The sequence below is a fragment of the Culex pipiens genome, chromosome 1, assembly GCF_016801865.2.
Source record: "Culex pipiens pallens isolate TS chromosome 1, TS_CPP_V2, whole genome shotgun sequence".
Lineage (NCBI taxonomy): Eukaryota > Metazoa > Arthropoda > Insecta > Diptera > Culicidae > Culex > Culex pipiens.
Window position 1 is genome coordinate 69,216,587 of NC_068937.1, and position 14,186 is coordinate 69,230,772.

The 14,186-nt window shown below is 34.6% G+C and overlaps 1 protein-coding gene across 5 annotated transcripts in view; it reads right to left on the reverse strand.

Moving 5' to 3' along the window:
* The window catches only part of LOC120424737 (innexin shaking-B), a 75,401-nt gene that overhangs the window by 33,890 nt on the left and 27,325 nt on the right, over positions 1-14,186 (reverse strand). For 4 of the 5 annotated variants that reach the window (XM_039588928.2, XM_052708117.1, XM_039588929.2 and 1 more), the window contains exons 2-4: positions 6,742-7,570; positions 952-1,106; positions 830-894 (exon numbers count right to left, since the gene is read on the reverse strand). In XM_039588928.2, the coding sequence (XP_039444862.1) occupies positions 830-894; positions 952-1,106; positions 6,742-7,101 (580 nt within the window). In that variant the 5' untranslated portion in view covers positions 7,102-7,570. The remainder of the gene's footprint in view (positions 1-829; positions 895-951; positions 1,107-6,741; positions 7,571-14,186) is intronic. The other variant, XM_052708121.1, reaches the window with a different exon arrangement.

The following is a 14,186-nucleotide window of genomic DNA, read 5'->3' on the forward strand; positions in this document are numbered from 1 at the left end:
TTTTGAACTTTGTTAATACGACCCTTAGTTGCTGAGATATTGCCATGCAAGTGTTTAAAAACATGAAAATTGATGTTTTCCAAGTCTCACCCAAACAATCCACCATTTTCTAACGTCGATTTCTCAGCAACTAATAATCCGATTTACAATGTTAAAATATGAATCATTCGTGAAATTTTCCAATCTCTTCGAAATTTTTTTTTTCATTTTTTTTAAATCAAGACAAATACAAATAGTGTTTTTTGCAAATCAAGTTTTAGTGACAAAAAGTTGAATAAAAAATCACCAAAAATTATTTTACCGTGTATAATATTTTTTCAGTGTAGTCCGTACTTTGCCGAAGACACCACATCGATCAAAAAAATCCTTCAAAAGATACAGATTTTTGAACATTCATGCATCATCAGCTGCCAAATTTGTAAGGAAAATTATATGGACAAACTAATGATGCAAAATGGCTTCTTGGGCATATCGAAAGCACCACAAAAGTTTCAGTCGGATTGAAAAATACAAAAATTAAAATTCTAAAAAAAGACCGATTCAGTAGAGAATTGCTCAGGTTCTAAGTGTCATTTGTACAGTGACCGTTTTTGATCAATTATCGTTCGATTGACAAACCATCAAGATTTAAAATATATAAATTGTTCATTTACACGTCCTATAAATGCTCTTTACTGAAAAACAATGAAAGCTTTATTTGATCAAGAGATAGCAAACTAACAATAGAACTGTCCTAATTAACACCATGTCTCCCGATGACTCCTAGATGACGGTATGCAGAAAATACAACTCGCTACACCCCACATTTCATACACAGTTTCTAACATACCTATCACATTGATCAGTGACAATAATTCACATATATAGTACCTGTAAGCCCACCAGTTGTGATACCTTGAAATGAAACAATAATTTATCGAACTAAACGAACCAATTTATAAGTATACAAACCTCAAGTTATCCCACAAATAATCGAGAAGTAATTTTTTCTTTTGCTTCTTTTCGATTTCTGAGCATATGCCAATATCAAGGTCCATCATCAGTGCGTGTATCTTTCCTCCTTCCCAAGATTTCCAAAGCCATCGTGGTGTATAAAACAAAATTGCCTGTAAAACACAACGCAAAAGAAAATGTTTAATGAATGCGTAGGAATGACAGGCTGTCGAGAAATATTGTTTTTCCTCAATAAATGATGATAATGTTTTTTTATGGCTGATGTATGGGTAAATGAGCTTTGAGATAATAGCACCGTGCAACAAATCATGAGCCATGTGGAAGCATAAGGTTTATAGTCACCAGAAACACCACCTTTCGAAAACTAATTCTTCATATAAACTATATACACGAAATGCAATGAAATATGATAAACTTGACTCGTCTTGAAACGAAAATTAGTGATGCACGATGTAATTGTAGTAAGTTTAATTGAATTAAAATTTTGATGAATATTATTTTGTCAAATACATTTTGCTTGAGCACACATAAAGCAAACATATAAACTAGACTGGTTCTGATAATTCACAGTACCTATGTAAAAAAAGTATTTACACCCCTTGGGCACTATGCACATTTTGTGATAAAACATGTAAACAATTTAAAGTTTGACAGAAACCTAGTACTACGTTTTGTTCAGAAACTCATGCCAAATGTTTTGCTACAAAAAAACTCATGAAAAGATGATTTCTATAAAAAGTTCTATAACAAAAACTATTACTAAAATTAAAAAAGGTGCAGAAAAAGTTTTTACACCTTTCGAAAAATTGACATAACTAATGTTATTTGTTGACAAATCACCATAAATCCAGTCTCCCAAATCCAAATAGGCATCATTGACTGATTAAAAAAATAATTTGGATTCTATATAAAGTTTACTAACTACTTAGTTAAAAAAAGCTAAGCAATCCCCCGACGACCCCCGGGTCTTTTGTGGTATCTGTTTCAAGTTTCTGCTCATTTCTAAGCGTCCGAAGGTTATGTGTGGTGAGTCACCCAAAACCTCTTCTACGTAAATGGACCGACATTTTACTTCCCCATCCGATAGAAGGCCAGGAGGATAAGACGGGAATCGAACCCGCGCCCCATAGCAACTACTTAGTATAAAAGTTTATATAACTCTGGAAATTCTATGTAAAACTTATCTAAACTTAATTTTGCAAACTTTCAATTCAACTAAATGTCATTATATTACACAGCAAAAAATCTGATGGCAAAATCGCATGCAAAAGCATGCATATCACCTTCGCCAAGAAAGTCATTTAGTCATTTTTGCATGTACAATTTTTGTAAACACAAAAAAAAAGTTGCAACCAACGGGATTCAAACCCAGCACCAGGGCTGTGGAGTCGGAGTCGGAGTCGGAGCCGGAGTCGGTGGAGTCGGGTCTTTTTGGGGACTTGGAGTCGGAGTCGGAGTCGGAGTCGTCAAAACTCGAACAGCTGGAGTCGGAGTCGGAGCCGGAGTCGGCTAAATTTTAAGAGCTGGAGTCGGAGTCGGAGTCGGAGCCGAAAATTTCTGATAATCCGGAGTCGGAGTCGGAGTCGGAGTTATCTTAAATTCAACAAATTTTTTTTTTTTATTGTTCAGTATTTCCTATATAACAGCTTAATTAAAACTTCTCACATTTTTAATTGTTATTTTTTTAAGTCGCATGCATTACGTCGCCATGTTTTCATTTTTTTTAGAGATTTATCAGATGCCATTATGTTTTTGAAGCTTTTTATTGTGATTGGAAAGCTCTAATTGTGTTATTTCACTATAATCACTAAATGATAACCTCTTACCCAAGTATGTAGTATCATAGCTCAAAAAATAATAAAATATATTGGTTATGTAGTCACAAATATCTAATTGATTCTTGACTGCTTTCTTTTGCCTATATTTATTTGCCCTTTCAATTCAAATTTGACCAAATTTCATCCAGTTCATTCTGAAAAAGTACAAACACAGTCATCTTTTACTTCGATAGCGAATGTCTTGGAGGTTTTAAGTGAATCATTTTTCTGGAAAAAAAAATACGAGATACATAAAAAGATTAAAAAGTTAAAAGTTTACGGAAATCGAAAAATAGTCACTGACAGTATAACTCTTCTAACAAATAATCAACGATTATAATAATCTATTACTTGAAACTCAACATGCGCATTTTGTTTATAACTGAGTACAAGAAAATCAAAATGTTGCATTTAAAATAATTGAAACTAACAAAAAATATCAAAACAAGTTGCAACAAATTTTTACATACTGTATGTCCCACGCCAATATGACGGAAAGTGATTATCATTGCAAATAAAAAAAAATGAAATATCCGTGACCTAGAAAATATTTTACTTGTGGATATTTGTTTTTTATTCTATTTTCAGTTTTTTCATATATTTTGATGGAGGCGCAAGATCATTCATAAAGATTCGTTTTAGGTGAAGATTCACGAAGTATCGTGCGCCTCCTTTTAAAAATATATAATATTTTAAAATTAAAATAAATTAAAAATTCCCAGGGTAAAATATTTTCCAGGTCACGGATATTTCAAAATGACCCCGTAAGCGTCCTTTCCATGAAGAAATTGTTTAGATACATTGATTTGCAATAATAATCTCCTTCAGCCATGACGTGATGTCCATGTAGGTCCTAAAAAACAAAAAATAAATGTTTCGTTTAAAATTGTCATTTAAAAAACAAGGTGACTGTCACTGTGCTTCTTATAAATGTCAGCCTGAAAGTGAGCAAATTCAATTGATCATTAAGGCCAGGTTTCTTTTAATTATTCATTCAAAAAGAACAATTCAATATTTAAATTTATTAGCTTTGAATAAATTAATTACAAATTTGAGGTTAAGTAAATAAATCCAAATTTACTTACAAAACTTTTCTTCTCAAAATGCCTCTAAAACTGAAGATATTATTTGATTTCTGTTTCCATAACGTATAAAACTTGTAACCTTGAAACTTTTTTTTCCGTTTTGTGATTTGAACTTATTTTCCTTGAGAAAAACATGACATTTAGAGAGTATTTAAATAATCCTATTTATCAATATTTTAAAATTAATAGTTAACTAACTTTTGAAACATTTAAAAATATGTGGAGTCGGAGTCGGAGCCTACCATTTGTTGAAAGCTGGAGTCGGAGTCGGAGTCGGCTAGAGTTGGTAGGTCGGAGTCGGAGTCGGAGTCGGAGCCAACCATTTGTTGAAAGCCGGAGCCGGAGTCGGAGTCGGAGTCGGCTAATCTGAGAAAGCCGGAGTCGGAGTCGGAGTCGGAGTCGTTTGAAACATGACCCGACTCCGCAGCCCTGCCCAGCACCAACAGTAAAGACTGGCGCCTTAGCCCGCTCGACCATCAGACCGATGAAAAATGGAAAGGATAAACGCATACATGAGCTTGACATTTTGGTCAAGTAGGTTTCCCATACTGATGGGCTACATATTCCAGGGTGTAATATTACATAGAATTTCATAAAATAGTGCAATATTTATTTTACACCCAGGATTACTACTTTTATTGCTGTGTACCATAGAATTGCTAAATAAACATTTTGGAGTGGGTATATAATAGGGTGTTTCAACCAAACAAAAAAGTTCCCAGATTACGACAAACCGAGGTTTCCCTTGTAGAGGATACCCATAGGGACTCTCATGCCAAATATCAGTCCATTTGGTTGAGAATTGGCCTGTCCCCAGCGGTTTAAAGTTTACATGGAAATCACTATGGGATTGTTGTGCTTTTCGTTCAATCGTTACTACAGATCTGGGGACAACATGGATTCATTCGGAATAAAGACAGGTGTGTAGGTGATGGTCAAATTAACACAATCCAGAGGGAATTAGGCTTGTCCATTCTGTCCCGAGGTGCGCATTGGATCGACGTCCGGTGTCTCCAAAATCAACGATTCATCCTTCAAAAGCATCGCATTGTCCTTAGTATGCTATGACGGCTAGGTGAAAACCACGACGCCCCATATCAGACGGTGAACACGAGGAGAGGCATCGATTGCATTATTATTACAAAATCGTCATGCTACGTTATTTAGAATAGTTAAAATTCTTACAGGAACAACAATAATTATAATTTTATTACCTAAAAGATTTTTTCTAAGCCAAAACTTGAGTGTATGCTCTACCACGTGTTCTCCGTCTGGCTTCGTGGTTTTAACCTAGCCGTCATAGCATACTAAGGACAATGCGATGCTTTTGAAGGATGAATCGTTGATTTTGGAGACACCGGACGACGATCCAATGCGCACCTCGGGGACAGAATGGACAAGCATAATTCCTTCTGGATTGTGTTCATTAGACCATCCCCTACACACCTGTCTTTATTCCGAGTGAATCCAGGTTGTCCCCAGACTTGTAGGAACGATTGAACGAAATGCACAAAAATCCCATAGTGATTTCTATGTAAACTTAAAACCCCTGGGGACAGGCAAATTCTCAACCAAATGGGCTGATATTTGGCATGAGCGTCCCTATGGGTATCCTCTACAAGAGGAATTTCGGTTTGCCGTAATCAGAGAACTTGTTTGTTTGGTTGAAACACCCTAGTATATAACACCGTTTGGGGGTCTTTGTATCGATAGAATAGATTTTTAGTTGGAATTTCGTACCAACACGGAAATACGTCGTCGGAAAATCCGCCGGCATCCGAACCAGTCTACGATTCACAAATCAACATATGTGGCATCGGAAAGATCATACAATTTCCGATCTCTTGATACCCAAACATCTAGGTGTTTTATAAAACCCACGTTTTTAAATACCTAGGTTATGGTTTCGTTTGAGCAACCTGCCAAAAATGTATGGACTTTCGTAATTTTTGTTCTCGTGGATCAAACTTATTTTTTGCTAAGGTATTTTAAAACGAGGGTTTTTTTTTATTTTTGTAATAGTATTATTATTGTAGGGGTAAGCGTGATTGCCTCCCATCCAGTCGGCCTGGGTTCGATCCCAGACGGTCCCGGTGGCATTTATCGAGACGAGATTTGTCTGATCACGCCTTCGGACTAACCTAAAAAAAATGTTTAGGTCGTTAGCTCAGTCCAGGTGTAGGAGTCGTCTCCCTGGGTCCTGCCTCGGTGGAGTCGCTGGTAGGCAGTTGGACTCACAATCCAAAGGTTGTCAGTTCTAATCCCAGGGTGGATGGAAGCTAAGGTGTAAAAAGAGGTTTGTAATTGCCTCAACAATCAAGCCTTCGAACACCTAGTTTCGAGTAGGAATCTCGCAATCGAGAACGCCAAGGCAATGCTGTAGAGCAAATAATTTGATTTGATTTTGAATAGTATTTGTTATAGAACTATTTATAGAAATCATCTTTCCGTGAGCTTTTTGTAGCAAAATGTTTAACATGAGTTTCTGAACAAAATGTAGTACTAGGTTTCTGTCAACATTAAATTGTTTAGATGTTTCATCACAATATGTGCATAGTGGCCAAGGGGTGAAAATACTTTTTTTAACATACTGTATGGTAGAAAATGTATGTGTGTGTCTAAAAACAAACTTTTACTGGCTCACACGGCACAACCCTAGGGAGTGTCTATAGGTTGTTATTTCTAGTATGCCACAATTTTGGTACATGTTGGGATGGAATTTTCTTCAAATTCCGTTTCTGAACAGATTGGATCATGCAAGTAACCTGTATTTTGAAAACGGTGTAGTTTGATTGTTATGTGTACCACGTGTTATCACGTAATGTATGGTAAGAAGGAAATCCTCAAAAATAGAACATTTTTTATATTTTCATTTCTTGACTCACCTGAAAAAACAGACAGAAACACACCCATTGGTAGTACTTATAAATCTTTTTGTCCAAACTCTTGCCATCAGAGTTTCCAACGCCGGGGTAAGGAACTTCACTGCCAACCTTTTTTAGGAAAAGGCTTTTCAAAGCGTAGGTTGAGTGTATCCAGCAGTAAGTGTTTAGTACTTCCTCTGGTATGTCTTTAGTGTGAACACAGTCGATAGGATTGCCAACATATTGCTTCGTGGTCACAATCAATGAAAATGACATCAATATCATCACGGTTATGGAGTAGTGCAACCGGAAAACGGGAGAATCGGTGTTTACATGACTAATTTTGACTAAACTTTTCAGACCACGAAATATATCCAACATTGTTTTTGGTTCAATGTAAGTAAATTCTTCAATTAGCTACCACTTTTAACTTAAGCAAGCCAATGTTTTTTTTTTTTCAAAATACTTCACCAGTTTATACCATATTATAAAAAATAGGTCTTGACTTGAATGGGTCAGAGAGAATGTTAACGCACGATAAGTTCTCATTATTCACTACATGTGAAACTACACCACCAAATTTTTCCAAGCTTGATATTGTATGCTTAACATTTTTTTTTTCCTGTAGATTCACTTTGGGACAACTGTGTACAACTATTGTTCTTTGCAACTAAACTTTTCACTATTTCGTAAAGATCGACAATAAGCCTATTTTCGATTTTAACAGTGGTTAAATCTTATTTATATTTTTCAGTCACTGTAATGGCACTATTTTTCAGGCACTATTCGACGGCAAAAATGCTCCAACTCACGCCAGTGCAGCCAAAATAATGACTAGCAACTGCCTAAACTAAAAGTGTATATTGAAACAATGTCGGAAATTCAAGTGATTGATTGTCATATTTAAAAAGATTTATTTTATATACAACAGGAACGCTGTATAATGACATTTCTTTCATTTAAAAGCATCTTGAAGATTAGGCATGCAAGATGGTAAGTTTTTTGTGTGTCTTCTGAGATTACCATAATATGCTGCATATGAAACTGTACCGCAATAAAACGTACAAGGTGAAGTTGTTGAGGAGGCCGGGGGGGGGGGGGTCAGGGGGAGTTTAGGAGGTAGTTAGAAGCGGCCAATTTATTTGAAATTTATCTGAAAGAAACACGAAGCATAAATAACGTACAAATTTAGTTTGATTTTAATATACATAAAATATGTGTTGTGCAGAAACCCAGTGCAACAAAAACATTCGACTTGAAATCAGGTGTCTATTATAAAAAATAATAATAATGGGTTATTCTCCGAAAACTCACATGAAAGCAATATAAATTGCCACACTTCGATTTCCCTAACACATTGCTCACGGGGTAATTTTGGTTCATGATCACGAATTCGAGGTACATTTTTCGATATCTCGTGATGTGTTTTGGATTTTGGCTGAGAAACGTTTTTCAATGATTTCTAGCCCAAAACTGTGAAAGATAACAAATTGCTGTCAAAGGGATTTTTATGTAACATTGGACACCTCATTTCCCGTTACCCTCCAACTGTCTACTTCGAAAAATTGGAGACACGTCATAAATAGCAACAATTTAAAAACATATATTGTGATAATTCTGATAACTCGAGAAGCATTAAAGAAAATTTCTTATGTTATACATCTATATATTTGTTTTTGCCTGCTCTGCAACTTTGTAGAACATTGGTATTATTGCAAATTCAAAAAGAAGAGCGGTTCTCTAGGATTTCGGTCATTCGATTTTTTTTGTATTTTTTAATCCGACTGAAACTTTTTTGGTGGCTTCGGTATGCCCAAAGAAGCCATTTTGCATCATTAGTTTGTCCATATAATTTTCCATACAAATTTGGCAGCTGTCCATACAAAAATGATATGTGAAAATTCAAAAATCTGTATCTTTTGAAGGAATTTTTTGATCGATTTGGTGTCTTCGGCAAAGTTGTAGGTATGGATACGGACTACACTGGAAAAAAAATGATACACGGTAAAAAAAAATTTGGTGATTTTTTTATTTAACTTTTTATCACTAAAACTTGATTTGCAAAAAAACACAATTTTTAATTTTTTTTATTTTTTGATATGTTTTAGAGGACATAAAATGCCAACTTTTCAGAAATTTTCAGGTTGTGCAAAAAATCTTTGAACGAGTTATGAATTTTTTAATCAATACTGATTTTTTCAAAAAATCGAAATATTGGTCGCAAAAATTTTTCGACTTCATTTTTTGATGTAAAATCAAATTTGCAATCGAAAAGTACTTTAGTAAAATTTTGATAAAGTGCACCATTTTCAAGATAAATCCATATTTAGGTGACTTTTTTGAAAATAGTTGCAGTTTTTCATTTTTTTAAATTAGTGCACATGTTTGCACACTTTTGAAAAAAATATTTTTGAAAAGCTGAGAAAATTCTCTATATTTTGCTTCTTCGGACTTTGTTGATACGATCTTTAGTTGCTGAGATATTGCAATGCAAAGGTTTAAAAACAGGAAAATTGATGTTTTCTAAGTCTCACCCAAACAGCCCACCATTTTTCAATGTCGATATCTCAGCAAGTAATGGTCCGATTTTCAATGTTAATATATGAAACATTTGTAAAATTTTCCGATCTTTTCGAAAACAATATTTTCAAAATTTTCAAATCAAGCCTAACATTTCAAAAGGGCTAAACATTCAATATTAGGCCCTTTTAAAATGTTAGTCTTAATTTGAAAATTTTGAAAATATTGTTTTCGAAAAGATCGGAAAATTTCACAAATGTTTCATATATTAACATTGAAAATCGGACCATTACTTGCTGAGATATCGACATTCAAAAATGGTGGGCTGTTTGGGTGAGACTTAAAAAACATCAATTTTCCTGTTTTTAAACCTTTGCATTGCAATATCTCAGCAACTAAAGATCGTATCAACAAAGTCCGAAGAAGCAAAATATAGAGAATTTTCTCAGCTTTTCAAAAATATTTTTTTCAAAAGTGTGCAAACATGTGCACTAATTTAAAAAAATGAAAAACTGCAACTATTTTCAAAAAAAGTCACCTAAATATGGATTTATCTTGAAAACGGTGCACTTTATCAAAATTTTACTGAAGTACTTTTCGATTGCAAATTTAATTTTACATCGAAAAATGAAGTTGAAAAATTTTTGCGACCAATATTTCGATTTTTTGAAAAAATCAGTATTGATTAAAAAATTCATAACTCGTTCAAAGATTTTTTGCACAACCTGAAAATTTCTGAAAAGTTGGCATTTTATGTCCTCTAAAACATATAAAAAAATAAAAAAATAAAAATAGTGTTTTTTTGCAAATCAAGTTTTAGTGATAAAAAGTTAAATAAAAAAATCACCAAATTTTTTTTACCGTGTATCATTTTTTTCCAGTGTAGTCCGTATCCATACCTACAACTTTGCCGAAGACACCAAATCGATCAAAAAATTCCTTCAAAAGATACAGATTTTTGAATTTTCACATATCATTTTTGTATGGACAGCTGCCAAATTTGTATGGAAAATTATATGGACAAACTAATGATGCAAAATGGCTTCTTTGGGCATACCGAAGGCACCAAAAAAGTTTCAGCTGGATTAAAAAATACAAAAAATAAAATTAAAGAAAAAAGACCGATTCCGTAGAGAATTGCTCAGAAGCTAAAAATTTCGAAGAAAATTACGTGTCTCTTGATTTTTGAATTTAAGTAATTGGAAATGGGAGATTTTTAAACTATTTTATTACTTTTATTGATGATTTTTTTTGAATTTTCTGTACGTCATCGAATCGGGTGCCTAATGTTACACTAAAGTCTTTTTGATACCAAATTTCTTTAGAGCAACACATGTCTCATGGTGAAAAACATTGGAAAGCGATTAACATTGAATAAAGAAGATAATAAGCGACAAAATTGTGCACTGTATTCCGCCGGGGAAATGAACCCCGTTCTATCTCATACCGTGAGATAGAACGGGGTTCAATTCCCCGGCGGAATACAGTGCAAATTTTTTTCGCTAATTAACTTCTTTATTAATGTTTATCACTTTCCAATGTTTCTCACCATGAGACATGTGTTGCTCTAATTTAAACGGTTACTGTCATTCGCTTCGCTTCGCTAGGAGACGGTGATTTTAGCGGATTGCAGACTGGATTTCACCATGTAATGTGATGATTGTCTAAGCCCAAGTTGCCTAGAAATAGAACCAATTCCACCTGAACTAGATTCTCACCACCATGACAGCCCTCCATTGCTGGCCGCTCCCATCTCCACCGCGCACCAGGGACAAGGAAAGGGATTTGGAAGACGAGAAGTGTTGATGCTCCACTTTTTTAAGGGGAAAAGGGAAAATCTCCACGGTGTCCCCAAGTTAGTTTCGCTTGGAGTTGGACGGTTGCGACCAATGGCATAATGTGTTTAAGGGTTATAGTTTTATTCTCAAGGCAAGCAATCGGATGCTGCTGTAGAGACAATTCCCGTTTGATAATTGTCAATTTAATTTTAAGGTGTTCAAATTTATTCTCAATGATGTTGCTGTCGAGACAATGTTTGTTTTATTTAATTTTTAGCTGATTAATTTTAAGAAGTTTTTTTTATAATCGCGGAACTTGCATATTATCATGCTGCTACAGAGAAAATTAATGTTTTATTATATATTTTGTTGGATTAAAACTGATTCAGACTTAGACAGCCGGCTGCTGGAAAGAACGCTCTCACCCGAGTCCAGAAACGATTCTAATTTATACGGTTACCCTCCTCCTGAGTTGAAAACTCAAAATTACGACCAAATTTCTATATTTTCAAGGTTTCAAACTAGAAATTATTGTGGAACGTGTCTTAGTAAAACTACAGAAGAATTTAAGGAGCCGTACAGCCCCACGGTCACGAGATATCGAAAAATTGATCTCGGATTCATGGTCAGGGACCAAAATCATACCTTAAAGCAAAGTTTCAAGAAAAACGAAGAGGGGTCGGGGCAACTGCTGTGTGAGTTAGTGGAGGAATAATCCTATATTAGAATATAAACCACGCAATTGCTTCTGGCTGATAATTCTACAGCTGTTTAGCTAAGCCTTAGAACTTAAAATAAATAAAAACTATATCATGCGTCAATAAATGTTTCACATTCCATCTTGGTTTGTTAGGATATCACTTTGGCGTCATCCATAAAGTATGTCACGCTAAAATCGGCTAAAATTAACCCCCCCTCCCCCCTATGTCACACTTTGTCACGCTGGCTCTGACCCCCCTTCAGAAAGTACGTCACGTTTTGTCGGACCCCCCCCCCCCCTCCGCACTATCTTGTTTTTTGTACAATTTTACACAGTAAAAAAAATCATGGTAATATTACATCTGGGAAGGGGTACGTCTTTTATGTCAGAAAAAATGTGTAATTTTACTTCTGAAAATGAGTAATTTTACCACTTTTTGAAGCATATTAAATCTATTATCAAAAACTCTGTTTCTTAAAGCCTTGAATCGTGTTTAATTTATGAGTAAAAGTTATCAAACATTAAATTTCTAAAGCTATATTTAAGAAAAAAAAATCAATATTAAATAAATAGTTTAGCGTGACGTCACAGTCTCACGTACCCCCCCTCTCCCCCTTGTCACACTTTGTCACACTTGCGACAACCCCCCCTCCCCCCCTAGAGCGTGACGTACTTTATGGATGACGCCTTTAGCGTTTGCTATAGCATGCACGAATTGAATAGACAAGAAAAAACGCGTTACATTTACAGTCATTTAACATATTGAAAGCAGCCACAATTTCGGAACACTTATGTAGTAATTTGTCAATTGGATGCAACATTATATTAGGGTGTAATATGGTTTTCGGATTCATATTCGGTTGCTCTGGAATGTGCTCTACAACTTTCCCGAAGAGAGTAAAATTAAAAAAAAAATAATTTTTCCCGTACAAATTTATATGGAAAATTTTATCGCTTTGCGCAATGTGAGGACTTAACCAATCTTTCTCAAACTTTGGGTAGTTGTTTAGGACCCCAAAAGGAACTGAAAAATTGCTGTGCTGGAAAATCAATTTTGTTATTACACCATAATGCAACATGCAACTTTTCTCTCGACCCTTCTATTTTGAGGACCATGGTTGGGCCACTCTCTTGTAATTTCACTAGAACAAGTATGTTTTACTTTATTACTAGAGAAAGGTAATGGTTTCACTTTGGTTTATGAATCACTTCTATCTTCGGTAATTAAGTATTCCATCAAGAATTTTTTTTTCGGAAATATCGCCAAAAAACTACAGTACATCAATTGACGCGCTGTTGTTGTTCGAATTTCAAAATTCCGTTATTTGTGTGGATTTGGAATGATTTTTCAACGAATCATACGATTTTTAATGAAAATATGGTCAATGACATTTTCAAAAAGTGTAAATATCCCAAAGGAAGGCCATGCCCCGGGGGGCGTAGTGCCAATAGTTTCGTTTCAAATATCCCAAAGATTACATTTCTCGAGCTCAACATCCTCCCAAATTTTCATCAACATTGATAATTTGGTTCATTAGTTAGGGCTGTCCCAAAAAAGGTGAACATCTTTTCTTCAAAATAATCTGGTGCGCTCTTTTGCGCTACAAGTTTGGTATATTTAAATACAATTTAGATGGCCCAACTGCCTTTAAGATTCTGAAATGAGTTAGTCAAACGTTTTGAAAACCGTTCAAGAACATATCATGGCAGACATGAACTTTAAAGAGGCTTTTTATAAAATACATCCGAGGCGTTCGCTTAAAAACTTTTCTTTTTCGTTATTTAATACTTTATTTGTGGGTAATGTCACTAAAGTAAAGTAAACTACTAGTTTTTGTGATTTATTAGTTTTTACAGAGATACGTCATGTATGGATGACCCTATAACCATGAATAATAAAAATATCAATCATATAAAATCATTCAAGTTCATTATTATGCATTTGGAGATCATTCTTTTTTTCAAACATGTTTGAGTACTAATCAACATCGCTGGTTACTCACGGTGTATTTTTTAGAACAAACAAATGATAAAAAATTCGGTATGTCTGATATTTGGCACCGTGAAAGAAGGGCTCTTTCCCGACATTTTGCGGGGTATACCGAAATATTTCGTCGGGGGGTCTAGCGCAACTTTTTTTTTTGAAGATTATTTTTCGATTTTATGGGATATTTGTTCAAAAAAGTCACACAAAATCGGTGCATTCATGTTGATATCACTCAAACTTCTTATGAATAAGCTTTGGAGACTCTAACCAACTATATTTCACCAATATTACCTCCAATAATAAAAAAAAATCGAACCAAATTTACCAGATTTCTAACTTTCTTTGAAATTACTCCAAAATCCAAGCTGGATACTACCGAAAGTAAATCTTATCTTTGTACAATTTGTCATGAAATAACAGCAAAATATTGCCCGGATACAAATTTGAGCATTAAACAATGCAAAACATAGATTATTTATTT